Consider the following 27,859-nt stretch of genomic DNA (forward strand, 5'->3'; position numbering starts at 1 on the left):
ATGCTGAGCAGAGTGGTGAAGTAAATAAAAAAAAACAGAGAGAACAAAAATGAGACAGAAAGTTTAAATTAAATAATATAAATGGTCCAGAAAAAAAAGAAAAAAAAGATGGTAGGACATAAGACAAAACAGACTGTGAGCCCATGACAACAGCTTCATGGAGAGAAAAAACAAAACAGAAAGAAGAACAGTTTTAGTATGAGGCAGGAGGTGTCAAACTCAGTTCTGTTCTAGCGGGGAGTGGCGGTAAACGGCACTGCAGCCAATGGCTGCGAATGACTACTCAAGCTCACACTCTCCGTTACCACCCTCTCTCCCGCCATCACACTTCTATTCCTCCTGTGTCAGATTACAGGCCCAGCAGGACCACACTCTTACACATCGAGTGCTTCAAGTCATTGTGGAGGAGCATGAAACTCGAAATAAACTGCCTGGCATAAACATCATTCAAACAAACTTATTTGAATGGTTTTAGGAAAGCAACAAGCAGGTCTGATTCTCACTTAAGCTAGAGCTGTAAATATGGACAATTAAGTACACCAAAAAAAAAACCGGCATGGCGTTGGTAAAGATTGAGGCCTTTTTCAAATGAACCCAGAAGTTGCCATGTCTAAATGTCCTTCTTATTGAACACTGTCAATGGAGATAATTCAGCCTTGTGTTTGGTGTGCGTGGTTTAAGATGAACCACTAGACAGTGTTTAAGTGACAGTGGGCCAGCGCCTGCTACTGGTACTTACGCTGCTGTGTGCGCTTGTCACTGGCGTTCTTTAGCGGCAGGCAGACGGGACAATCGTGTCGTGTGCAATTTTTCCAGTGGGAGATGATCTGTCTGGACGACGCACAGTGAGCCACTGCAGAAGAAAGCAGACAGAGAGCGAGGGCGGAAAATGAATGACGAGGTATAAAGTTTTTATGCTCAAGGCAAAGTGAGGGCAATATCACCTGAAAGCCATATCATGTTTATTCAATTGAACCCAGAAATGATCTTTATCATGTTTACTGAAGCCAAAGTGTTTCCACATTACCAACGTGGCATTTGGTTTCTATCCATCTTCAACTGTACCTAAATCCCAGCACTGATGGTGAATTACTTTCCCTGTTAGTACTTTCATGGTAAAGTTATATACGACAATACCAAAAGCAAAATATAGCTTTGCATTTAACTCAAGAGTAGGACTCAAAACTGTGCAGTAGAAACTTCATTAAAAAGGAAAGGCCAGATGGACCAGTGAGAAATAGAAGAAAAGATATAACGGCGAACGGCATTGGAAGCGAGACAGATGGACAGAGACTAATTGAGAGGATCGAGAGAAAAGACATTTATTCGCCCTCAAAGATTTACTGTTACTTTTACCAAGTGGACAGGGAACCCATACCACATTTTCCAGTGCATGACTGAACAAACTGAGGTTGTTCATTTCATCTGTGGCTAGTCTAAAGTGCTAGCAACTCGTTTTCTGACAAGAAATCACACCCAGGCTAAGATCAAACTAACTAGCTGCCTGGGACGTCTAAGTACTGCTCCATATACAATTGCTACAGGTCTTCAAGCTTCAAGGGCTATGCAGAAATAAACACAATTAAATCGTATTTTGTTTGTTAGAACGCCAGTAATACTGGCAAAAACTCAAACAAAGCAGTGCTACCATGTTGGTGGCTCTCTGTGACTAAGCATGCAAAGAAAAATGCATCAGATTTAGGTCCAAAGCCAAACCAAGCAGTCCACAGACTCCAGGGTTCCTTCAGATGAAAACGGAATTATGCCAACAGACCATCTACGTAAAATCGTATGGAAGATAACTATGTCTTAGAGAAAAAAAAACTTTCGCCATCGTTGTTTCAGTGGCAGTGAGAAGCAGAGATCATGGGCTCTGAGGAAATTAGCTGGCATGCCGAGAGCAGAGACACAGACAGTTTTACACTTCACACACCTTTGCCTCTGAATATGTTTGACTTGAAATGTAACTTCAGCACTCAAGTCCAAGAGTAGCGCAAATACATGAAGTCAAACTTAAATAAGACTAGCTGCAGAGGAATTTTTTCACTGATGTGGAGATGATAGAGGGCCAGTTGACTGCCATTGAAGGAATTTTAAAGCAGAGTTTTAATGAGCTGATTCATTTCGAGAAACTTATTTTACCATTTAATATGACAAAAAGAAAAACTAGGCATAAAAGTAGCAACGCACAAAGAATATACAAACTGCAAATAATGGCAACGGTAAGAGTAAGACGTAAGTAGGAGAAGATATGAATCCTTTATTAGTACCACTATGGTATATGGTATGGTAATAGGGATGCACCGATTTATCGGCCATACATCAGTTTCGACCGATTGTCACCTTTTTGATTGCCATCGAATATAGGCAGATGTTTACTTGCAGCGTCACATTAATTTTGTGCTGGCTACATGTTATTTGCGGTCTGACTCTGACAACAGCCCAGCTGACATCTGTGTCTCTCTCTGGATCGGGGCGTGTGCTGATCATGAAATTAAGCAGAATGATTTGACTTTGTCAAAACTGACATGAACATTGATTAATGTTTACAAAGAACTGAGTTTATGGTGTCCTGATCTTTTAATACCAGTAAAGTCTCAATCTCTGATCAGAGGGGTTCCCTTGTATAAACTTTTTCCCACCTGTTAATCATCAATTTAAGTGTCTATTTATATCAAATATGCCAACTCACCCTGGCAGGACTTGCCGGCCTGGCAGTGCGTCATGTGGTTGAGGACGTTCTTCATGGTGCGGCAGTGAGGCAGGGCGCAGGCCCTCACCTCCCCATTGGCCTGCTCCCGTCGCTGGCACTTGTGAGCGTGAAGCAGCAGGACCAGCTGCTGCTGGATCAGCTTGCGCTTCTCTGGGTCAGCTGTAGGTCCTGCCGAAGGCACTGCCACACCTCCGCTGCCAGCCAGGGGGAGCATCGCCGCCTGCTGCGGTGGCTGCTGCTGGAGCTGCTGCATGGGTTACAAAGGAAAGGGCAGATGTGTCAAAGTTGTGATGGGTTAAAATAAAGGTGTCCGTTTCATTTTGCCTTTTGGTGCTGCCAACATCAGTTGTAACTAGGCAAATTATTTTCTGTCACTTCAGGGGACATGATTCTCCAATAGAAACTTAAAGTTTGGTGCTAGTAACTGCATGTATTATGCACCTTTATCATTATATGAAGTTGTAAGGTCTTATGACTTATGACTAATGGAGCAGATTCATCATCCAATTAATCACATCAATCAAAGCAAGATTGACAACATTCTACATGTTCTGTAAGCACTGAATGAAAATTATAAAACGGCAATAAAACTTAAGCTCGTATGGTTTTAAAATGTAGAATATGATCAAAACAGAAACACAGATATAAAGAGAATATGCATACAATAAATTGTGGGACACCTGGGTAGAGCGCCCTCTTGCTCCCCATGAATCTTTCAGAGTATTTCCTGCTGTATTCTCACATGGGCTCACTTGGACATTTTCCCAAAATTTGTCAAGGGGGCTGGCCGGAAAGGTTCAAGAAAATGTCTGGAGTAACATTTGCGTTCTCACATAGAGCCCCCTCCAGAAAAAAATCTGAAAAAAGTCTGGACTTCAGTGCATGTGCATGTCAGTGCATAAAGGGAGCAATGTTGTGTTATTAACTGTATTGTAATGTCAGATTGTGTGTAACAAGCACTAACCATGTTTGGAACGCTTGTGACAGCAGCCCCTTTGAGCTCACTGGGGAAGGGTGGCAGACTGTTGGCAAGAGCAGCCTTGTTCTGGAGCTGCTGCTGAGAGTTTAGTTGCTGGCCCGGCCCTGCGGCACCCTGACCGTAGGGCTGGGCGCCAAAAGGACCCCCATTGCTAGCCAGACCCATCTGGAAAAACAGGCAAATTGACAGTAATGTTAATGGAACAGTTTAGCATTATTATTAGCTTCACAGACGGAAAGGACAAGCAACTACACAACCCTGAATTTTCAAAGGCTTGACTCGACTTGTTCAAGGTGCTTGTACGGTTAAAAAATTGATTTGATCTGCTTGAATGATTACCTGGGGGATTATAACCCAGTCCCCACCAGTCATTTACACACTACTTCTGCCTAGCCGGAGGTCTGAAAATGATGTGATGCAGTTAATTAAACTGTTTCCACAAACAAAGACTCGTGACTATCTGAAATTTGAGAAGTCCAGATGTAACAATGGATGATGACTTTCTTGTGGTCTTAATCAGCAACATCTGTCAAAACAGCACCAACGTCCCCACAAAGGTTCTGCTTCAAATTCGTTGCCAATTCGTCATTACAAGAACCCCTCTGCCAGAGCAGGCACCAACATAACTGTGCCAGGCTAACTGTGCTGTTTGGCCTTAACCAGTCCACTGATGCTCTGGCACCATAACAACACGGCATGACACCAGCTATTGGCAGGTTGGACTTTTCCACCCTGCGACTAAAGAAACATTTACAACCTTTCTCCTCCTCCTCTCTCTTGTACAGCTAGAAAGCAGCAGCATTTTTAAAGTGGACCCACTAGAGACAACTAAGTCAAAACATTTCTAAGACAGCAAAAACTAGGCAAGGGATTACCTACTTGCAATTTTTGGCAAAGTGTTCATTAATTACCTGTGAGCCACTCTGACAGATGATTAAGCACAGCTTGGCAGTCATATTCTCAAGATCCTGTTGGGTTGTATTCAATTAATGTTATTTTATTTTTGTTAAAATGGTTTTCTTTAAAATTGTTATCAAAAAAGTATCATTCAATTACCAGTATTGAAGTCAAGGTATTGAGTATTTAACCCCTGTTTATGCCCCGCTTTATACCCTGATCCACTTGCTACTCTCATCCAGGGCTGCTGGGAGACCAGACTCCGACATGCCAAGCCGTATCCCCTAAGGCTGTTGACATCGCTCCAACAGACCAGATAAAAAAGAGCCAGCTGAGACGACCAGCCTTTCAACACAGCTGAGCGGGCGGATGCGGGGAGGGAGGGAGGGAGGGACACACACACGACACACGACACACACACACACACACACACACACACACACACACACACACACACACACACACAGCTTCACTGTTCCCATTCATTCTCTGACACACTCCACACATCAGCAGGCAGGGCAGTTGCCACCTATCATCTCACCGCTTTGCTGCCAGACCAGACTTTTCAACTGCTGCCTCCCCTCCTCCTTCCTCACTGCACTCGCCCTCTGTCATTCTAACTGATTAAGTGGTTTACAATACCTGCCCTCCTCTGCGTGACTGACAGGGCGGGCAGCGCCCCAATAAACGAGAGAAAGCGAGGGGCGTGTGTGCACATATACAGCAACAAAGGAGCATGAGGCGGGAAGGAGTGACAGAAGCCTCTCACCAACACAAATGCCCAGAAAGAAATATAGAACCTGCGATTTAAGCACAATGGAGGACACCATACACAAAGACAGGGGCCGAGATCCGTTGGTTACCTCGGGTGGACGAAAACCTATATTTCACAGTTTGCGAAACCTTATAGAAGTATTTTCGTTCAGAAAAGTATACTACTCCATTCTGCTGTATAAAATCCATGTGGCTCAGTCGGTTCCTGAATCTCAACTGAAGAAACTAGATAACTCCAAAGGCACCAAAAGACTTCACAGTCACTAACAAACAGAGCCATTAAAGACTTTAAAGCCATTAAAGCCATGCAGAGAGCTATTTCTCTTAAAGCAACAGTGACATGTTTACCTATTTAAAACAGGATATAAACTTGATTAATGTAACAATTATTTTCCTGTTAGTCAATTAATCTTTTGGTTAATTTACCAATAAATTGTATATATGTATGTATATATCTATATCTATATATCTATATATCTATATATATATATATATATATATATATATATATATATATATATATATATATATTAATCAGATAAACAGGTCAGAGTAAATGAAATGGAACAACATAAATAAAAGATGAAATTTTCGCCAAAAAAAGGAAATTTCATGCTGATAAAGAGAAGCAGAGCAAAGTTACAGTCTTTATGGGGACACCGCAGCTGTTCCATTTGAGGTTTAAAACTCATTTAATTTTACTTATGTCTTTTAAGAATTTATTCCATCTAAATACAACTGTTTTATAACAAAGACAGGTGTTTATCTTTCTCTACCAACACTCTTTGTAGTGTTGAGTAATGACATTAGAGCTGCCGGTAGGGTAGTGAAAGGTAGCCTTTGTGTTAACGGGAGCAGATTTATGGATCAAAACACAACTTATCGTGAAATAACATTAAAGGTAAGACATAGTATGTCGCTGTTTCAGGACAAATTTCCGCATCGCTTAACTTGCGTGAGTATCTGAGTTTGCAGTATTTTTTGTCAGGGGAGATGTGCTTTCACTTTCTCTAGTGTTGTCTCGCTCCGACCAGGACTCACCCTGGTTACTTCCTCAACAGCGGTAAATAAAACAGACTCTTTAGACTCTGTGGCGTTCATGAACAGACAGACTGTAACGTGCACCGCACATTGTGCATTCCACACATGTGGAAGTGTAACTTGGCTCCCACATGGTTTTCAGCTCCGGAGCAGCTGGTGACATGATAATCACAGGAGAACCGCTGAGCTTACATCACACACACAGAGGCCTCTTCCTTCAAAATGCTTACAGACCCTCAAAGACACTTCTACATAACCCCCTAATCTTTCTTGTGGTTAAAGCATGTGTACTCTCTATCTCTCTAAGTGTCTTCTCAGCAGCTCTCACGGATTTCCTGTGAAACCACATTGGTGGCAAGCTGTAGTTTGAGCAGTCAATGACCCTATGAACTCTTATGGTGCGTTCACACCAGAAAACCAATATTTTCCGAGTGTAGATTGCCTACAAAGTCAATGCAAAGAGCAACTAGACGTGAATGACGCGTCGTTTAGTTGGGCGATGCAAATGGCGCGAGTAGTGTGAAGACGCAAAATTCATGGCAGTCACACCATATAATGGCGTGACCTGTTAGCATTAAGATCCTCCCTCCATCACTGTCGTCAGTCGTCCTGTCAATGTATCAGGAATGGAGGATCACTACTGTCGCTGTGTGTGTGCAACCCGACTGGGTTGTTGTTTGTATCGTGACCGGGTCAAGAAGGAGAGGGCTTGGCAGAAAGTGACGAAGTAAGTTGGACTTTTGGGCTTTAGCCCCATGTAGCACAACCACTTTGTGTGGCTTTCCCATCGGTATTCAAGTCTGCCTTTTTTCCTTCAACAGTTCATGCCTACGTGTGTGTGTGTGTCTGTCTGTGTGCGTTTATTCAGAGGAGGTTTGTGGGACAAAGCGAAAAGAAGAACGGGCAAATATTCGCGTGGATGAGGCAAATAAGCACAAATGTTACGGTGACCAAATTTTTTATCCGCGCAACCAAACTGGGGCCAACATCTCGTCGCATCTGGTGTGAACGCACCATTACACACACACAAAACTAATTAGGGTCCCAAGACCAACCTTAACAATGACTGAACAGCTGACAGCCAAGTATCAACTCATTGCCAAAAGTGACAATATTGCTGGCAAATTTGTCGAGTATATTTAATTTACAACCAATCAGAAAATTAGCACTGAGGGAGTCAAGACTGTGCAGATGAACCAACAGAGCAACTGGCTGAGTGTAAAAATGCATATGCATCCACAATCTGAAGTGTGGGAGGCTTCATCAAGCTCCTTATCAATGATCCCAAAAGGTTTGTTGTTGTAGTTCAAGTACCGTGTATGTGTGTGTGTGTGTGTGTGTGTGTGTGTGTGTGTGTGTGTGTGTGTGTGTGTGTGTGTGTGTGTGTGTGTGTTTGTGTGTGTGTGGGGTGTGTTTGGTGTGTGTGTGTGTGTCATATCTCGAGAACTGTTCATCTTATCAGTCTCACATTTGTCGTGTTGTTTAGGGACCACGAAAGCGCAGTGCTGGACACGCGTTACGTTCAATCTTGATACATTTTGAATACACAGCTGATCAGCGCTGTGGAACAGTAAAGACGTAGAGACATTGTCAGACACATCACGGGTGTGTTCACAACAACTGATTCACCGGTTCAGGTTTCTGTGTACTGAGTGGAGATTCACCGTTATCCGCACATCTGAACGCACAACGTGAGCGGAGTGAGGCTGCAGTCTGAGAGCTGCTCTGCTAACAGGGCTAAACACAAACACACATTGGCCGCACAGGAGCAGCCAATGAGGCGCATGCCACTTGTGAGCCGTGGTTTCACCACTGTTGGACTAGATGCACGAAAAATATCATTGTATCTTAACACTAAACATTTTCATCCCGTCTCATCAACGAAAACAAAACATACATTTCGTCCTAATTTTTATCATCGGAGATCAATATTTTAGCTCATCTGCGTTTCGTCTTAGTCATGGAAAAAATGTCATTGACGGATCATTTCTCATCATAGTTTTCATTAATTAACGAAATTAACACTGGTCTCCGTCAATTTTTCAAAAGTACAAACTGATTTTTGACCGGTTCATTCTCTGCGCCATCGCTACACGGAGCTGATGGTCTGTCTGCATGCGCAGTTTTCTCGAACAAAACTGTCTTGTATTAGAATAATTACGCAATCCGCGTTACGCTCAGAAACTTCCCTGTTATCTGCACTATTCCTCTGCAAAGCCGATCATATTCAGACCGATTACGGTAAAATATCGTCAGTTCGCCCGCCCCTACGGAAGTCCTAGTGGCTCGTTTTGATGCATAAGCTCTAAATACAGGATGTGTGCATTTATTCGTGCACTGAACATTTTGCTACCTTCACGTATTAAGTCAGTATTTTTTGGCACGACCATATTTGTTTTGCGGGACAAGGTTGACGGCTAAACAAATAATGTATGACTAAAAGTGTATGATTGGGATATACAGGGATATATTTCATATAAGTCTCGATACATTGTAGCACTATCATCCATGTGCACAAAAGCATTCAAAAGAGAACAGTTATGGAAATGACTGAGGCTGTGACTCACCTTGTTCATGTTGCCTGCTTGTTGGGCTGCACTGAGGGAGGCATGAGCTCCCATCTGCTGCCCTCCCTGGCCAAGTGTCTCTGCCAAAGCACTAGCTGCTCCACCTGGTCCTGGTGCGGCTCCCTGCATTGTCGCCCCCTGGTACTGCATGCCTGCTACTCCCGCTCCCCGTCCTCTCCCAGCGCCAGGTCCGAGACCACCGTTCATCACCTGCCCAGGTTGGGGCTTCCCTCCCTGGGTCAGCAGCCCAGCATGTCCCTGGCTATTGTTAATCAAGGCCTGGTTGAAGCCTGCTGTGTTCAAGCCCATTGTTGCAGTATTGTTGTTGTTCTTTCCTGCTATTCCAGTTGGTGTTCCTGCTTTTTGGGCCTGGGGGGATGGGTGGTTGTTTGGGGAGCCTTGGCCAAGGGGGCTCTTACCCAGTAGTGTTCCCAGCTGAGGCCCCATACCGCCTTGTTGAGGGCTAGCTGAGTTCAGCCCTGCAGATGTAATACTGGAGGTGCTACCGGCTCGAAGGAGCTCTGAGAGCTGCTTATGCTTAGCAGCTGCATCAGGGACGACAGTGGCGCCACCACCACCAAGGCCTGCAGGGGCGCCACCTGGCCCACCAGCTCCAGGTGCTGCTCCACCGTTTGAAGGCATCCCACCCATCAGGCTTAGATCTCCACCATTAGGGATCAACTCATCTGGGAGGTCATTCTCTAAATCATCCCAGGGCAGTGATCCCAGATCTAGGAGAGAAGGAAGAGGTGAATTATTTAAGATGAACTCAAACTAAATGTCAGAGAAGTAGATTTATGGAGAATCGAAATAGAAAATGTTGCCTATATGCATTTCAACAATGTGTGTCAGTCGGTAAGGAACATTTAGTTTCCTAATCCACACTGCCTTTGTGGTCAATCAAATAAGCCTGCAAAAGAAGCAATACTGCAAAGTATAGATGAAATGGTGTAAATTCAGTATTATACAGTACGGTTCAACAATATACCAAGCACCATATCAAATATGTAACATTAATATTACAGCAAGAAGTCATCTTGCTTAGGAAACCTTTATTGCAATGAACACCTTTTTAATGAACACAACCTTAAATAAATCAAATGGCCATATAAAAAACAAAATAACCATTATGGACAAAGCAATGTACATGTAAGAACAATACAACCTATACAATATCAAGACACCGTATGAGTTCAGCTTTTACTGAACTGAAGACACTTACAAATAATGTCACAGTAAACAAATTAACTGGTATAAACAGCAGTTTGTGATCGTAAAAGTGTCTCTACTGGCTGACAAACACACTTTGACATCAGAGAGAATCCAGCAGCACTCAGGGTTCCTGCTGGGCGGTGGATAATTATTTGTGTAACACCATCCAGAGGTATGAGCATAATGGTGAGTGCCTAGGGAGCCATGATTTGTTCAAGATGAAGTGATAAGGACGGCAAAGAAAAACTGGGGAGGTGTGTGATCATTAGGGCTGTTCTCAACCAAAAAACCCCACCTTTTTGACAAATCAATAAGTGGGACAAAGTCTAATATGTTATGGGGGTTGGGGGGTGTCACTGTTTACATTTGGTATGCGATAAGATACAGGTTTATTGTCGTCTACCATTATTGCTATATTACAATTTGATTTGGGTGTTTCTACTGTATTTGAAGTATTGTAAAAGTTTTTCTCAAGCGCTAGTGTTATTTTCAAAACTGAGCTGCACTGTGTTTCATCACTGATTACATTTATAACATGTCAGATGTATGTCAGAGTGCATGTCACCTACAGCTCTTCATCTAACCAGCTCACCACTGTTTGGTTCCTGTTTTACCATTACTATCTTGCAGTACAATCCCTTGTAAAACTGTTCAAAAATTCATTAACATTGAGAAATGCTAAACCAACTGCAATTCCTAAGAATTAGTAAGGTATGCCACTGCGGAATATTGAGCATGTGGAAAGAGGGGTTGATAACAATGAAGCAAATGGGAAGCATTTGTTTAAGAAAGGTATGGCAGAGAGTGGGAGTTTGCTCTGTTATAATCCTCATTCCTTCATACAAATTGCCCCCTGATTTAGTGGAGAAGGGGCCAACCAGATAGATTCCAGCTGCGGTCCCAAGCAGTTTGAGAACCACCAGAGTACTCAGCCGGGTCATCCAGCAAAACAGTTGAACCTGGCACAACATTAAGTCATCTAGCAAGGAGCTGCAATGGCCAATATTTCTACTGCCAAGCCCAGAGTTGTCCCAAACAAAATATAAAATGATTGTGATATGGCATGTGATAAGCCTTCAAACGTATAGACCTGTTACTCACACTGGATTTCCTGGATTGTATTTTAGAAAAGGTTTCAACAACACTTGAAGAAACATGCTCCTCGGCATCACAGTCCCTCTCACTGCTTTAATACACAGCGGTTTTCGGTCTGAAAGCCTGCACAGAGTTTTATTAGGTTGCCTCACAAAGGCTAAAACAATCATCTTCACTAACTCATTGCCTGTGGTGGAGTGATGTATTTAAGAGCAGAGGCCATGATCAGCTTGCATGGTTGTGGCTGGCAGCAACATGGCTCACAGAGGCAGCAGTTTACTGCAGCTGCACAGCTGGAGGTTGAGAGAGCTGAAGAATCTTACTTTATCTAAGACATCTCCTAATCGAATCAAGCATTTTACTAATCAACATATGATGAACAGGGCCTTGGTTTTAATGCTACAGGATGGGAGAGGGCAGGATAGCGCATACATGATGAGGCAGTTACTCTCCCATCTATCGCCTGCCTCTCCCATCTATCCATGCTGGTGGATGTCTTCATTGAGATTCAGGCTGGATCCCGCTTTTAATGAGGGCACTGGGCCTTTCCTGAGTAAACACAGCCCTTCAGCTCTGCCATGCTACTCTCAGTCTGTCCCTGGCATCAGGCAAGCAGGTGCTCCATGTGGAAGCTTGTTTAAGGCTGAGGGAACCATCCGTCTTTTCCTCGCTCACTCCTCTCAGCCAGCAACCACATGGCCGCTCTCAGAGCAGCGGCATTCAGTTCAACCACATGTGCTATGATCTGACCCTGCATTTATTTCTGAATGGACACAAACGCACACACACACACACACTCGCACACACATACTGTGGGACCTTGCCCCCAGGCTCCTTGGCTGGAGACCAACGATGCAAAGCAATGTTTTGGTTGGGTAGCGCCACATGCTGCCAGGGGAGCCCCAACCATGAAAGGAGGGGGAGGGGAGACAGAACTATAGTTTAACTCTTTTCTTCTTGCAGCCCCCCCCCCCCCCCCATTTTACTGGTTACATTTGCTTCCGATTAATTATTTTGTTCTTATACTCTTTTACTTAATTATCCCCCTTTCTTAACTGAATGATCGCCACAATGCTCTCCACCTTTTCCTGTTATATCCCCTGTGGCCCCTGTCTGAGAGTTAGCGGTTATAAATACCCGCAAAAGCAGCCGCAGCAGTGGTCCAGACTGGGGCTGTCTGTCATTTTGCCTTGGGGCTTAGTGCCTGGCCTGGAGGGACAGGTGCAGCGTGGCTGCTGGTAGCCTTTCACTTACTGTTCAGTATCACAGCAGGGAGAGGAAGAAAGTAATTTAAAGCAGGTTAAGTAATCTATCCTCTGCTTCTTCAACAGTACTTTAAGTTTCCTTGGAGTGGGTAATAAGACTCTTGAGAAGGCATGACTGTTTAATAAATGTGACATTGGAAGGAGGTGTCATTTTTGTGTGCAACAGTGGTAGCGCCTACGTTCATCAAATACTCTCATTTGTAAAATGCTACTTTTTACTAGTTAATCTGTTGCTGCACATCACAGAAGAGTCATATCACGTCACAAGAGGAGAGTTGACATTCAAGAATTATGATGTTTTGGTGTCAAAGGACGGTAAAAACGGATGATTTGAATTGAACAATTGACCAACATTTTGCAGAAGGAAATCTCCATAGCGATTTGAGGATTGTGCATCTGTTACTCTAAAAGTGTTTGGGCTACTGTGGTATGAAAAAGTTGTAACACCGCTTGAGATTTTGCATTTTCGTTGTATTACATGATCTTAAGATAGAAATAATCTTTTTAGTAAAAGTATTTAAATTTGTGTGACACAACCATTACAACTCAAAATAGGAGTCTACAACCCTGGTGAAGCAAATATCTGCAAAATATTTACTGTAGCATCACAAACGCAAATGACACTTTTCATGATTCACTCATATACATTTCTAAAATTGCCCTTGCCGGTGAGGGTTGAAGGACCATCTGCGCGGAGCCTGCAATTTACGACCACGGACCGTATGACACGTCCACCTCAGACTCCACATACAGAATCACATTAGTGGCACAGCAGCACTTTTCTTTCCTACTTCCTGCGATTTAAACTTGCAATATATACTTTATTTTGTTGGCAACAAGTTGTGAACACAACATTGACATATTATCACCTTTAAAGCTGGTATGTTGCTTCTCCATACATCCAACGGAGCAACACTACCATTCATTGGGATTCATGCTTCTGACCGCCTAGTGAATGTAAAGCTGAACTTGACGTGCATATATGACGAACACAGCAGGAGCCAGACGAATTGGCGATAGCAGGAACATTTCCAGAAATGTCTGTGATGTCTGTGTAAAGCATGCATGAGGCAGGACATGGCTATAATTCTGCTCCAGAAAGCAATGTTTATGTTTACAGTCATCAACACAGCCACTCGCCTGCAGCGAAACCTCCAGATATTCTACTGTTGTATTGTCAAGGTATACGCATTGAGTGTGCTGGAATTTTGTGTGGCCATCTCCCAATAAAAACAAGTGAGGAGGAGTGGTCACATTCAGATGGAAGAGATATAATAATCAATCACAGCCTTTAAAGTCTGCCCACAAGAGCTGATAGAGCTGCATTCTCTAGCCAAGTGCCTTAGGACAAATCAGAGTTACTGAATAGATCTATAGATCTATCCGTTAATTTGAGATGCTGTCATACACACTTCACACAGGAGGGGTTTGTGGGTGGTGACAGACAACCCTCCATCTCCACTCATCTGCTCCCGCTTATGCCTTGACACTACACACTTTTCATAGTCATAAGGTCGCTGTTCTGTTCATAGTACACGACGTGCTGTCTTGAAATCGCAGGCTTTCATTCGTTGTGCTGTTCATACTACGTGACTCATCTGCGACGGAGGTTCACACACTACATGATCCTTCACCAGGAAAAAATGTCTCCAAAGCATGTTGTTTCACATAAACACACGGGAGCTAAACAGTAATTATTTGTCGATTTCACAGTACGTCAGTAAGAAACTGTTCAATATATTGCAGGATATTCTTATGTTGAAAGGTCAGAAACAGGAAGTAGTTTGAGCGAGCGCTCTATGTGTTGTGCGGACGGAGAGAAATAACATGAAGTGTTATATATGATTCCGCATTAAAGTAGCGGCATCTGTTGCAGCGAAAATGCACAACATGACAGGAAAAAACCCTGCATATAGTCTTCGCAAGGATTTATTTTCAGAAACACAGAAAAGGCAGAGAATATTGGTGAAGAGCGTTGTTGTGTTGTGCTACAGTTCCTCCCCCGGGGTGACACACTCACTGTCTGTCACATCACAGCTCACACTGTAGGTGATGGGTTGCCAGACTGGTCCAGATATTTAGCCTGCTCATCTGTCCTAAACCACCAACTCCCCTTGACGACAGAGATAATCAGTCAGTCATGAGACCTCTATGTTGTCAAGGTTCAGTTTCCTCTTCCAGCACACAGGCAGAGAAAGCCGGTGGTCGAGCGAACTACAGAGTGAATGCGGAGAGGGAGCGGCGTCAATGAGGACTTATAATAGAACCAGAGATATTAAACTTTTTTTTTAATTTATTTTAAATCTGATTGTTTCATGGTATTATTAATCCTTTGTAGAGAAAAAAAGGATGAACCGTTCTTTTGAAAGGTTTATGTCAGTACTTTATATATCAGTGTGTTTAATTTTTCATCATATTCTTAACAATACTGTGACAAAACTGATAACCGTGATAATTTTGGTCACTATAACCATGATGTTAAATTGTCATACCGTTACATCTCTAGTTGGCTTAAGACTATCAGCCATTTACAGATTATGATGAAAATATGAGATATCAAAACACTGTAATTCTGGGTATTCCTGAACACAAATAAACCAACAGGAATTGTCGCTTGTTCAAATGAGTCATTGCAATGTCAAGACATCTTAATAAACCTATCTGCACTATGAATGGACCAGGGGTGGGGGGCTGAAGGGTGACAGATGGCTTCAATAGACAGACAGGGGGCACGTGTTTGCTCTCTGCCACAACAATAAAAAGGAACCTCCCCAACTCAAGACCTGAATACATAAAAACATCACGGCCACTGCAACCACACTATATGCTCAAGCACACATTAAGTATGTGACGCACAAACAATCCAAAATGTGCTATAATACACTCTAAAATGGGACGTGCAACTCAAACCAGGCTCTACTGCAAAAGACAAAGACCAAAGGTCAGGGCCAAGGGGTGCTGTCCACAAAGCTCCAGGCATGGCAGTCATCAAAGAGTGAAAGCCAACTCTTTATCTGCAGCCATTTACGACTGATGATAGTGTTGCCCAGTGCCGTCCCATGGGGTCTGTTAAGTCCCAATTGTAACTGCTGAAAACTATAAAGAAGAGGTGGGGCAAGTTAAATGATTGATCACTGCAGACATGTGGTGCCTTTGCAATGTGTAATGGGCGTTGTAATTCATTGTTTAAGAGACTTTTTGGTGAAAGGGCGTCCAGCTTGATATTTTTTTGCAAACCAGACAAAGTAAAAATTCAACATAGAACACGTCATTTGATGAATATGATACTGAAGAAAAACCTTAGCTTAACTACTAATACATATTAAAACATCTTACTCTGAGCTTTAAGAGATCTACAGCCTTACAACCTTACTTAGATATGGTTTTCCAAAACATACTTCATTTGCCTGAATGTAAAACTTTTCCCTTGAAAATTCATTTATGGATAATGGTTGCTGTCACGGAACTTGCATCACATTCAACCCTGATGGTTTAAGACCCTGACTCAGGTAATGGGACCTCGACTCAAGACTCGCCTTGGACTTGAGGTTTAGTGACTCGACTACAACATTGCCTTTAAATATTAACAATAGAAGACGAAGTAGATACTGGCTCATGTTTCAATTAAAGCTACATTACTAAATATGTTTACCACTAGGAGGCTGACAATCTTCAATCTTCAGACCCAGATGACTAATACACAGCCTATAAATATGAATGGCTTTTGTAAAGTTTTTTGTGTAACAGAGTGCCGTATTTTTGCTTGAATTTAATAAGCAAATTTTTCCACCCATCCATCTAAAGCATGTCTCCTAGTCCCAACAGTGTCTAGTAAACACAGTTTAGCATACAGGAGTTGGCTGCTGTGGCTGCAGTTAGATTTTTTTGCTGCCACAGAGAAAATAAATTCCTAACAACCTTTTCAACTCAGAAACTGATCAGAGAATCATCTGTTCAAGCAGCCAAGAATTTCACAGAGTAACATATTATTATATCAGAAAAGGACACGTCTTAAGATTGGTGTTAAAAAGTTTGAGAAAATATTTTTTCCTTAAAGCAACAAGTGTATTGAAATAATGTTGATTCAAACTGAACAATATGTCTAAAATATGTTTTGAATGGTATGACTAAAGTCTTCTAAATCTTTAAAATGTATTAATTTAGAGACAGTAATCCAAAAAAAAGGTGTTTGTCTTATATTCAGGTGTGCCTGTGTCTAGACATATCAACGTGTCTTAAGAAGCCTGTACAAAGTATCACAAACTGCAATAACTTGCAGTTTGTGGCATCCAGTTTGATGTGTTGGTTTATGTCCTTGTCCTTAGGGTTGCTGTGGACACGGAAATGCCCAAGTTGGAATAAATTCCTGTTTATAAACCCAAATGAAGCACCGGTATCAATCATTTTTACACTGGCAAAAAAAAAGCCTGATCAACATAATAGAAAGGCCTGGGGTGTATTCCAGAAAGCAGGTCTAACAAACTCTGAACCTAACCCTGAACTCTGAGTTGACCAACCCAGAGATGGGAAACCCAGAGTTTTCGGTTCCAGAACAGCTGTTCTGAGATAATTCAAAATCAAATACATCGCGAGTATTTTACGCGTGGCTGCCAACTATAAAAAGCCATCATCAATGGAGCTCTGATACTACAAGTCACCATGGCAACCGGAGAGAAAACAAGGTCCCCCTACTTCACGCCATTAGAGTTGGAGATACTACATCGTGCTCATGGAGAAAATGAGCACATTCTGAGAAAGCTCGAGCATCACAGCTGCAAATGCAAAAGGAGAGATAGTCGACGGCAATTGCTGCCTGAATTAACGTGTAAGACTGAAGGAAAGCAATATTTTCGTTGCCACTTTGCAGCAAAACACGGTGTAATGGTTAGCAATGCTGTCCAGTGCGCAGACGCCCGGGTTTCCCGGTGCTCACGTATGAAATCGGTGCGATGCTATATGTATTTTTTGGTTTAGGTGCAATCCCACGGGCACAAAACAACATGGATACAGCTGAAAATGAAGCATAGGAATATAGTGCAGATAGGTTAAGGATATTGTTTTCATCATATTTCACATATTAAACAAAGTAAATATCAGTGGTTATTTCACCTTGTTGTACGGAAAAATCCCGCTCGCAAAAAATCTAAGGTCAATGCAAAGAATTTGCTTTGGTTGGGTCCGCGATATGAAATGTTGGAAATATTGTTCAGATATGTGATTGATTGTGATGAAAAACTGTAACATTCTACTAAGTAGTCATCGGGGAATGAAAGCATCTATACAGGGTCTCAAAATCCACTCTGATGTAAGGTTCACAGAGTCAGTAACCATGGCAACTGACCTAAGTTAAAGTTAGTATCCCTCATCTCGGGTTTAACAAAAAACGCCTACTGGAATACGAACCTGCAAAGTGGACACATAACTAAAAGGTAGTCTCTTGTCTAATTAATGGAACCATTTTTTCGCAGGGCCAGTCAGGAAATGTGAGTGTCCATATTAGAAGCAGATGTCTGCTGCACAGTTTGCAATGAACTGAAGCGGCATCTGACCTAGGACCGGGGGCGATTTTGTAGCCGACTTTGCGTTAGTTAAGTATGGGAGACCATCAGAGTGTAAGATATGACCGTGTTCATCTGACCCTTATATCTGCAGCCATGCATGGGCCAGACTGCCACAGAGAGTAGCCTACACTTCAGCTGCACAATCATTTGTTTATGTACAAACTTCCTGCACATGGCTGATGACTACAGGCTTTCAGAGACTAGCGCGTGTGAAGAACATATACTGTCACATGCATATTCTCAGTTGCCGGTGGTGTACACTAAGTGAAAAAGAAAAAGCTGGAGCGAGAAATCGCACTTCCATTGAAGCAAAACATGCTCTTTGTGTAAAAGGTGTTGCATTGAATGTGGGCTCCATTGACGGGGCTGTAGTTTGTAACACAGCTCGTTAGTTTGCCTCTGCCCGAATCGCCTTTGGATTGGTGAGATTCTGTTGCAGGGCTGATATTAGACCTGCGCTACACTGCATCAGCCCGGGGAGGGCATGGCTGCCACACTGGCATTTGGGCGTAGAGTACAGACCCGTGCGATGAAACGCTCCCCACAGAGCCAACGACCACAACACTGCAGCAAGCGCAATGACGCCACAGTGCCCGCTGCCAACACGCAGCTCGGCTCGCTGTGCCGCCAGGGGAGGTGTCGGGACCGACCTCACACGGGAACGCCGTGCGTGTGTTTACATGTGCAGACGGCGTCGGGGCCTTTACCTTGTCCATCAGTCGCCGACAGGGCAGGTGAACTCAGCTTCGGCCGCTTGGAGTTGGGAGGTCCAACGTCCAGCAGGTTCTCGGCCATGGTCGTCACCGTGTCCCGGCTGCTTGTCGGAGCCGACGCGCGCGCGCGTGTGGTTACCTGGTGACAGGGAAGTTGCTCTCTCGACCCGCGCCTCCCCGGTTAGCACATTAGCGAGCTGGGAGCCCGCTCGCGCTAACTAACCGGCTAACAGCTAGCTAATTGCCTGCTAGCAGCTAAGTTGACCGTTAGCGTTAGCTCCTCCGCGCTGCGAGAGTCGGCGGCTTTCAAAAGAGATGCAATAGCGCCCCGCTTCGCCACCGCCATTCACCCCATGATAATCCAACACCCGACAGCCACATCATTGTCGTTAAATAACGCAGAATAAAATGTCCCCCATGTAAAACGACAACTTCAGAACGACAAATCCAATGACATCTGGTGGACCCCTGCGCTCCGCGGCGAAAGTCCTGATTCCTACATGTTCGAAGTAACCATTTTGCGTGACGTCAAATTTCTTCATGCAAAAATCGCGCGAAGCGCCGCAAAAATGCACAATTGCATAACAATGTCGTATTTGTGCAGATCACTTCGAAAGTCACGACGTCGTCCCCGCTCGCCCGCGGTAAACAATACTGCTGCCGGACGGCGACAGGGGCTGAATCGCCGCACTCCGAAGGGGAAATCACATATACGGAGCTTTTCTGCCCGACGACCGACGATCCAGTTCCCGTTTTTTCTCGCCAAACGACTCCGGGGCGACGTTAGGGTTTCGTTTTCGGGGGAATGGCGCCCTCGTATCGCAGAAATAATGCTCGATTTCTACGTAAAAACCAGTGTTGGACCGAAATCCTAATTCCGAGCCACGACAAGATGGCGGCTGTTGATTCCTTCGATACAAAAAAGTTTTTTTTTTCTTTTCCAGATCGACTGTGGAGGGGGAGGGGCCGCGCATCACGCCCTACGTGAAAACACAGCTGACGGCGACCGCTGGGGGCGCTACAGGACCGCCTGTGATCCACTACATTACATGACATTCATATATCCAACTGTTACATTTTCAGAAATGTTATTACTCCATGGACTTTATTGTTAAATTACATAGAAAATACATTTAAAAAATCACTTTAAATGTTACAATATCAGAACTAAATATTTAACGAATGCATGTAAATGATGGTAGAAGTAAAATAAATCTTGTTAAATTAGTTATAACATTAAATTTGAAATCAAATTCAATACATTTATGGAAAGTGAATGATGGTCTATTTAATTTGAAGAGTAAAAAAGTTAACCGAGACTGACAGAGGCAGCTTGTAGCTTGGATATCATAAAATGAATTATTATTATGATTATTAGCATCAATAATTCTATTTACACCAACAACTGTAATATTTTTTGCATTACATGTGCACGCAGAGTAGGTCAGCGCATGTCACCCTCCCTGCAGATGTGTACAGCTATAACAAAAATACACGCCACAGTCAGTTGGTGGCTGTGTAGTTTTACTAATTTTAGCTTTGAATCTTATTTTAATGATGTGGGTTAGTTCTAAACGTCTATACCAATCTCTCTTGTACTTTGCTGCTAGAGGTGAATGGCTACAAATGTCTAAAGTAAATCATTAAGTTATTCAGGTTCTGGCAATGACATGTACATACACACTGTATGGCTGATCAAATGGCTGGGAATTAATCTGGCTAATGTGCATATAGTTTGAACCCATCCTCCCTTTATACTTAACAGTGCACTCAAGTATACTCTTCTTTGATTTATTTCTCTCATTCTGAAGAAAAAGAGTAATGAAATCATAACACTCACACATACTCAAAAATACACACATTGAATCGGTTTGATAATATGTGTCTCTTTTCATTGTTTTCTGGCAAATTCTGACACATGCACATGTATAAAAAAATCATATGTGACAAAATAACTGCATATGTACAAACACTTGTGTGCTTCGTGCAAATGTGTACAGATTACGATTGAGTGTTGATAAATGATACATGGGTAATGTGCACAAAACATACATAATACATCTCATTCATGAACATAGAGCAGATACACAAAGGTTTGAAATCGAGCAACTCTCCTCTAACTTTTGTCCCAGTGTAATTAAAAACACATATGGGTTGGATTTACTAAAACATTTACAATGAGAAGAGGTGGAGCCGTCACCGTTTAAATGAGTGATTAGGCAAGCTATTTTGCTGTGATGCCTTAACAAGTGCTGATCAAACACTGCTGTATTCTTTTTTTGCCTCTGCTTTATTTTCCTCTCACAGAGCAGAATGCCCCAAACTTCTCTGCAATGCAAGTCGTTTTAATTTATTTATTTTTTCAATTGCATTTTTTTCATTGGAACACTGGACATCCAGGGGCAATTCTTTCCCTCTGCCAAAAGTAAAATAAACCTTGTCATACACACACGTCAGTCGATAGATAGCCCGTCAGAGAGCGACGGCTTCCAAACACCTTTAAATGAGTGATTTGAGGAATCCTGTGTGTTGGCTATACATGCTTAATATTAAACATAAGTGAAGACAGAGTGACAGCGAAATGAAATTAAGGGATGACAGTATGGTGCAGAATCAACCTAAAATGTAGCGTGTCAAGCAAAGGCGAGAAAAATCTTCATTCATTCCCATACAAACAAGATCCCACTCTTCTCCCCAAATGCACCACAGATCACAGAGCCAGCAGTGTTCACTTTAACATTTTATTAATGCGTGTGTACAGATGTGCGCTATTGGAGAGGTGGTTTGCACATCAACCTGTGGAGTCCCACACCTCAAATCTACTATGGATAGTTTCAGATATGGATCGCTACATGTGCAATGGCCTGAAAATCATGATGGGTCATTTTATGACGTGAGGCAGGAGGTTAATCTGGAAAATGTGAGGGGGGGGGGTTAAGAATTTTCATTCAAAATTGATACCTGATATTCTCATTTGTTTCCATAACTTTGTGTGCTTGTTAGAAAATATTCTGAAAGCAGGGAACAAGATTTCGGCCAAAAAGCAGATCTCACGTAGCTATTTTTGTAATATGTTATTCTGGGGGAAACTCCAAGAGAAACTTATTTGGATTTTCACGGTATCTATGTTACTGGGGTTTAAAATAATTATTTGATAGAAATAATCACAGGTCACATATTCCTATTTTAAAAGGCACTCATCATTATAGAAATTTCAAACTCCAGGGTTTGTCAAAGAATTCAGTCATGTAATTCCTCTACAGACACCGTACTGTAAAGCTGAAATATCTTTCTCACACACATACACATGCGCAAAGTACAAGGGGGAAACAAGTGTTTTCAGGTGTAAAGCATGAGACAAAGCATGAAGAAAATAAAAAGCTACGGGAACTGCAGAGGTGCCAGGCATTGATGGGAACACCACCACATCATTCTAGGTGGCCGGTTTTTGACAGAAAGAAAGAACAGGAAAAGAATAGATGAAATTTGTTCCAAAATATGCAGCAAAACCTGCACAACGAGCAAAATTTCATCAAACATACAATCATACATAATCTATCCTCATTATGACAACAGCATGATAATAAAAAAAAATTCTGGAAACCAAAGTGCTAAAAGAAAATACAGTCATAGTTTCAGGCACCACAAAACAATCAGCTAGTTTAGGTTGCACTGCACCTATAGATCACTCAATTAAAGTGGCACAATTTAAGTTTATTGTTACAGTAAAGGTTCCCCTCAGTGAAGGGGCCGTGACAGGATCAAAGTTAAAAGTCCCACCCTGTCAACAACAAATCAGGCAGCTTTTGAATAAATCTATAGTAATGGACTGACCGATATTTGTCTTTTATTCAGCAACGAAGGCAACGTCACTAAAGTGTGAGTCTGAGGTTTTACAGAAACTGAAGTTGATCTATGCTTTGATACTTTTACCGAAAGCAACGTGGACCAACCCAACATTTATCAAGAACTACACAGTGATTGTCCCTCACAGTCCCTGCTTCAAGTGCTTCTCCACCCAAAGTCTTTTGGGTATCAAACTCTCACCCCACTGTAGGTTTAAATCATGGATTAATATGGTCACATTCTCTATTTTCATCCCTTGTAAAAAAGACCTAAAACTAGAAATGAATCAAATCTAATAATAAGCATTGTATGTGTATATTGCCTAATAAGTCGTATTTGTCAGTGCAACAGAGGTTCACTGTTGTCCACGGTTAGGGCTGGGTGACATGCTCCCTTGTAGAACAAACAAGGGGTCTGTCGTTTATTTTATATTAATCCCATATGCACTTTTCTGCTGCCATAAATACGCACTACCACAGCAAACCCACCACTGAAAATAGTCCCTCACAAATAACAATATTGATGGCCTCAGAGTTAAGGTGCCGCTGACCATGAACCAGTTCATGTATGTCGTCCCTGTCATCACCCCCGAAACACAAATTCTTGGACCGAGAGCCATAGACAGGGTAGGAAAGCCAAAAAAGTATTGGGAGATGCAATTACACACTGTTGGTTATTTTCTTTAGTTTCCTTTTTTTCATGCACCATAACAGCTTCCAATCTAGCCTGTGAGTACAGGTTCCAATAACTCATGGGAGTAGAGTATTTAGCCAATACTTTGTTCGAAATACAAGAACGACAGCAGAATAGTGGATTATAGTGCAGGATTGGTTTGAGGAGTTTCTATCGAATTATGTTGATCATAATCGTCATAGGAGGGTTTGTTTTTTTCGGACCAACCATTTTAGGTCTACGTGGGGTGAGAGTTTCTTACTCAAATGTTGAGTATCACTTGAAGTGTATTTAAAGTGCCTTCTTGCTTTTGTGATCTAACTTTCTACAAACCACCTCTTCTTCCAAATCTTTATTCCCTTATCTGATGTGATTTTGTGCTTTTGATTGTACGAAAGACAAGAAATCTGTTTAAAAAAAAAAATCTTCAAAGCCTTCTCACGGTAATAATTACCAAATACAAGTGGTCGAAAAAACACTGTGCAAGACCTGTGCTTAAAATGTGCATTTAGCTGCTTCACAAACTAAAATCTATGCAGCCTGCTTTGTAGCATTAGACTCTAGCACAAATGAATAATGTATTAAGCCCTCATGTCAAAGCAGAATATATAAATTAATACTGCTTTGTGTGAGTCCCTCATTCTTCCCTTAGTTCCCTGCTCAGCCCATCATGCTGCACTGGCACTTATATAGAATCTTAACTTATTTTCCCTTAAGTAAGGTCAAGGCTTTGATACAAATGATATGGCACAACAATAATGATTTTTTTTTTTTTTATAGAAATACTTGCATTGGAAATAAGAGCATGGAGTAAGAAACCACAGCATGTTCCGAAGTCTAAGATTGTGAAAACTTTGTTCAGCGTTCATATTTGTTCGTTCACTGTTCTAGTCCTGAAGGCACTTAATAACAAAAACATAATACAACAACACCGACAAATCCTCCTTTACCTCTCACTGCCTTCCGGCCTTTTCTCTTTGATAAACTGCTGTGCTCAACACAGGCCTAACCCACCCCGGCACTCAGACAACATTCCCATGAAAGATGTTGGTAGCTATTTTAATCGCAAATGTAGCCACTGTTGCCCTGGCATGATAAACTCCCTCTTCTTCAGCCATGCTGAGGACACTTGTCTAATGGGAGGAGCATCCTGCCCACACCTGCATTCCATTCTGGGGAGGCAGCGGCTGGGGCAGATAGGTGACAGGGGAGGAGAGAGGAAGTGATCAGAGACGAGCATAAAACTCCTCATTGAGTTTCGTCAGCTCATTGGCCCCCTCCTCCTCTTCATCTTCCTCCTCTTGAAGTGCGAGAGGAGCAGGCTGCAGCTGGGAGGGCACTTGTGCAGCACTAGGTCCTGGGCCTAGTTCAGAGCAAGGAGGGGTGTGAATGTCTGTGGCAGAGCACTGCCCGCGGAGGAGTGCAGCGTCCCTGTATCCTTCCTCCCTCATCTCTGTGGACCTAGCTGGGACAGGATCAGGCCCGGCTCCCGAAGGCGTTACAGCGATTTGGGCCTGCGGAGGGAAGCTAGGAGGGGTAGAAGAAGAGGGAGGAAGAGCTGCTGCCTGGGCAACAGATCTTGAAGTCTTATCGGCCGCTAATGCCACGGACAAGTGTCCGTCTCCGATGACCTGCTCCGTGCGATCTTGACATATACTTTCCCCACTTTTGGGGTACAGGAAGGTCCTCATTTGACCTTTGCCCTTAACATTCACGGTGCCTCTATAGTCAAACTCTAAACCCATGGCGCCGAGCATAGTGTGGCTCTCCTCGCTCACCTGCACCCGGCACTCCACACCCGTGGAGTCCATGCGGCTGGCAATGTTGACCGTGTCTCCCCAGATGTCATAGAGCAGCTTAGTGGTGCCGATCACCCCCGCCGTGAGCGACCCATGGTTAAATCCAATACGGAGCTTGAAACCGAAACCCAGCATGTTCTTGTTGAAGTCATCCAGGACACCCATCATCTCCAGGGCAAAGTTGAAAAGGGCCCTCAGGTGAGCATTCGGCGAGTCATCGTCATTCTCAGCCAGCTGCTCGACATTCAGTCCCGACGCCGCCATGTAGGTGGCACCGATCGTCTTGATCTTCTCCACGCTTTTGAACTCAGGTTTGCGAAGGAGCTCGTCAAAGTCTCCGATCAGCTCGTTGAGTACACGGTAGCACTCTTTTCCGCCCTCGTAGCTCTCTTCATAGAACTCACTGAAGTTTACAATACTGGCAAAGATCACACCCACACTGTCGTGGTTCTTGGAGTAGCTCTGGGTCACCTGAGGGGACGAAGACAAGACAAACATTAGCTAATATTAAGAGGCGTTTTTTTTAAAGTATATCACTTGAATCTGTGTATATTTAACAAATCGCTTTTTTTTTTTCAATATAGAGTGGTTATAATTTTCATCTTTATTTTCCTTTTGGATGTCTTTGTGTGAAAGGTTGTGTTCCGGAATATAAAACAAGAAGAAAGTCGGCAACATGAAGCTCATATTTTTGTTTAAACAACAACGAAAACCTTGAGCTGGTCAGCGACATGGATGGGGATGATGTTGCCCAGTAACCACTCAGCCTGGTCTCGCATCGTCTGGATCTTGAAGCGATGTTTGTCAGCCTCCACGTTGCCATGGTAATGGAGACGGTAGCTGACCTCAAACTCACGGTTGAGGAACCAGACGAGCAGAAGAAGCAGGAAGAAGGCCAGGACAGCCTCTGGGACCAAAAGGTCAAGAGGTCGTGGGGGAGGGTCAGGGCCTGATTCTGAGCCACCGTCACTTGATGTGGAGATGTTCAGTCTGAGAGAGTAAACGGAAGAATGAGACAGTAATCAGAGAAATGTGGGAATCAAAATTGACAAAAGTTTCCATAACCCAGTTTATTGTGAGATCATGTGTGCGAAACACCATCCTGATGGGACCCCCACTGGTGACCACCTAGCTACATTTGTACGTATCTTACTGTATATTAGATATTTCTCTTTATTTTCTGTGGTTATAGTTAAAAGGGAATTCAGGGAAATGTGGGACATGAGTAACTGAAGTCGTAGACAAGGGATAAAAATTATAAAAATTACCCTATTCCATTTGAAGAAACAATCTTGGTGTACAGACGAGGCAACAAACAGACAAATATAGAGGATGATAACTGAGAAATGTAGTTTCATTTGATCTACTATGTACACACAAATTCAAAGATTACCATATGTATGACAGGCGATTTGTCCCTAAAAAAACTGACAAAGAAACACTTGGGTTGAAAAACTAATGATACATTAAGTACACCTGAATTTCTTCAGACTTTTGACTAAAACTTTGCACACAGAAAAAAAAGCAAGAGAACTTGTTCACAGGCTGTAAGGCTTTTTCACCACTATTGACATTTAGCAGCCATTACCACTGGTCCACACAGAGAGACAGAGGGAGCGAGAGAAGCAGCAGAGAGGGAATAAAGGGCAGGGAAGCATGAGAATGAGATAAATCCAGAGAGCTGTAGTTATGAAAAGTTGAAAAGAGGGGCATTGCTGACGTAACCCTTCAAATGTCACTCATCCATCAAATCCCTGTGTTTCCACGGAGACACTCACCCATGAACGGGCAAGCTGTTATTACCAGAGCTGAAAGAGACAAGGGTGGTGTCGGTTAGGAGAGTGCGCTGGTCACGTATACACACACACACATGAACGCACTCACTGTATAATACAGATTAGTTTAAATCCTCTTCACTGGCTGAGGAACAGGTTGATGGAAATATGTCGTACCCCCAAACTAACTGAATAAATTTAAGAATAATAGTATAAGTGCACATACACACACACACACGCAAACACACCTGTACCTGTGTAAGGGGCTGTACAGCAGCAGCAGCAGAGCAACCCCTGTGGCAGTGGCCAGGACTGAGCGCATCCAGAAACTGAGCTGACAGAAGTTACAGTACTGGATGATGGCCAGGATGGTGGCACAGCACAGGAACATGGTCACCTGAGGAAAAAAATCTAGTTGTTAAAACGACTTCACAAAGATACATGTGGAACAACAAACTGGGTTCTCGACAGCTTTATTATAATAATGTTTTGAGTTTATTTATTTAATTTAAATCAATACAGATAAAAGCCCCAGTGACGAGTAATAATATCATCAAATATATCTCTAGTTATGAAACCTATGGTTAATTAGGGATTGGAATATTAGTTTTGCATTGCAATTCAACAGGAATCCAAACTATGGATATCAAATGTCAAATATAAGCCATCGGTGAAATCCGGAGCATATTGCATTGCAGGAAATAATCTACGTAAATAAAAAAGATCCTTCGAGTGGGTAGAGAGGATTTGCGAAACATGCTTAAATGCGAAACATGCTTCAAACAGCAGTAAATTGGGGAAATTAACAGGTTATTAAAGAAAACATGGGAAGGTTTGTTTTCCCTCTCATCCTGACACATGTACTCCATCTCTCCCCGCCCAGTCATTGGGTCTCAACATCTTCAAAGGCATTAAAAGTCCAGACAACTGCACATCTAATTAACAACTAT

General features: G+C 42.8%; 2 protein-coding genes across 9 annotated transcripts in view; both read right to left on the bottom strand.

The window, feature by feature from the left end:
* The window catches only part of crebbpa (CREB binding protein a), a 38,087-nt gene extending 18,351 nt beyond the window's left edge, over positions 1–19,736 (bottom strand). For 2 of the 6 annotated variants that reach the window (XM_047333695.1, XM_035636521.2), the window contains exons 1-6: positions 18,812–19,736; positions 8,972–9,702; positions 4,604–4,660; positions 3,678–3,857; positions 2,693–2,960; positions 740–853 (exon numbers count right to left, since the gene is read on the bottom strand). In XM_047333695.1, the coding sequence (XP_047189651.1) occupies positions 740–853; positions 2,693–2,960; positions 3,678–3,857; positions 4,604–4,660; positions 8,972–9,702; positions 18,812–18,899 (1,438 nt within the window). In that variant the 5' untranslated portion in view covers positions 18,900–19,736. Of the gene's footprint in view, positions 1–739; positions 854–2,692; positions 2,961–3,677; positions 3,858–4,603; positions 4,661–5,452; positions 5,573–8,971; positions 9,703–18,811 lie in introns of those variants that run through there. The other 4 variants (XM_047333692.1, XM_047333694.1, XM_047333693.1 and 1 more) reach the window with 4 other exon arrangements.
* Positions 19,737–20,594: 858 nt separating this feature from the next.
* adcy9 (adenylate cyclase 9) overlaps positions 20,595–27,859 on the bottom strand; it is a 34,824-nt gene continuing 27,559 nt past the window's right edge. For 2 of the 3 annotated variants that reach the window (XM_047333700.1, XM_047333701.1), the window contains exons 9-12: positions 27,158–27,306; positions 26,913–26,942; positions 25,848–26,124; positions 20,595–25,605 (exon numbers count right to left, since the gene is read on the bottom strand). In XM_047333700.1, coding sequence (XP_047189656.1) covers positions 24,562–25,605; positions 25,848–26,124; positions 26,913–26,942; positions 27,158–27,306 — 1,500 coding nt within the window. In that variant the 3' untranslated portion in view covers positions 20,595–24,561. The remainder of the gene's footprint in view (positions 25,606–25,847; positions 26,125–26,912; positions 26,943–27,157; positions 27,307–27,859) is intronic. The other variant, XM_035636523.2, reaches the window with a different exon arrangement.

The sequence above is a fragment of the Scophthalmus maximus genome, chromosome 8 (assembly GCF_022379125.1).
Source record: "Scophthalmus maximus strain ysfricsl-2021 chromosome 8, ASM2237912v1, whole genome shotgun sequence".
NCBI lineage: Eukaryota > Metazoa > Chordata > Actinopteri > Pleuronectiformes > Scophthalmidae > Scophthalmus > Scophthalmus maximus.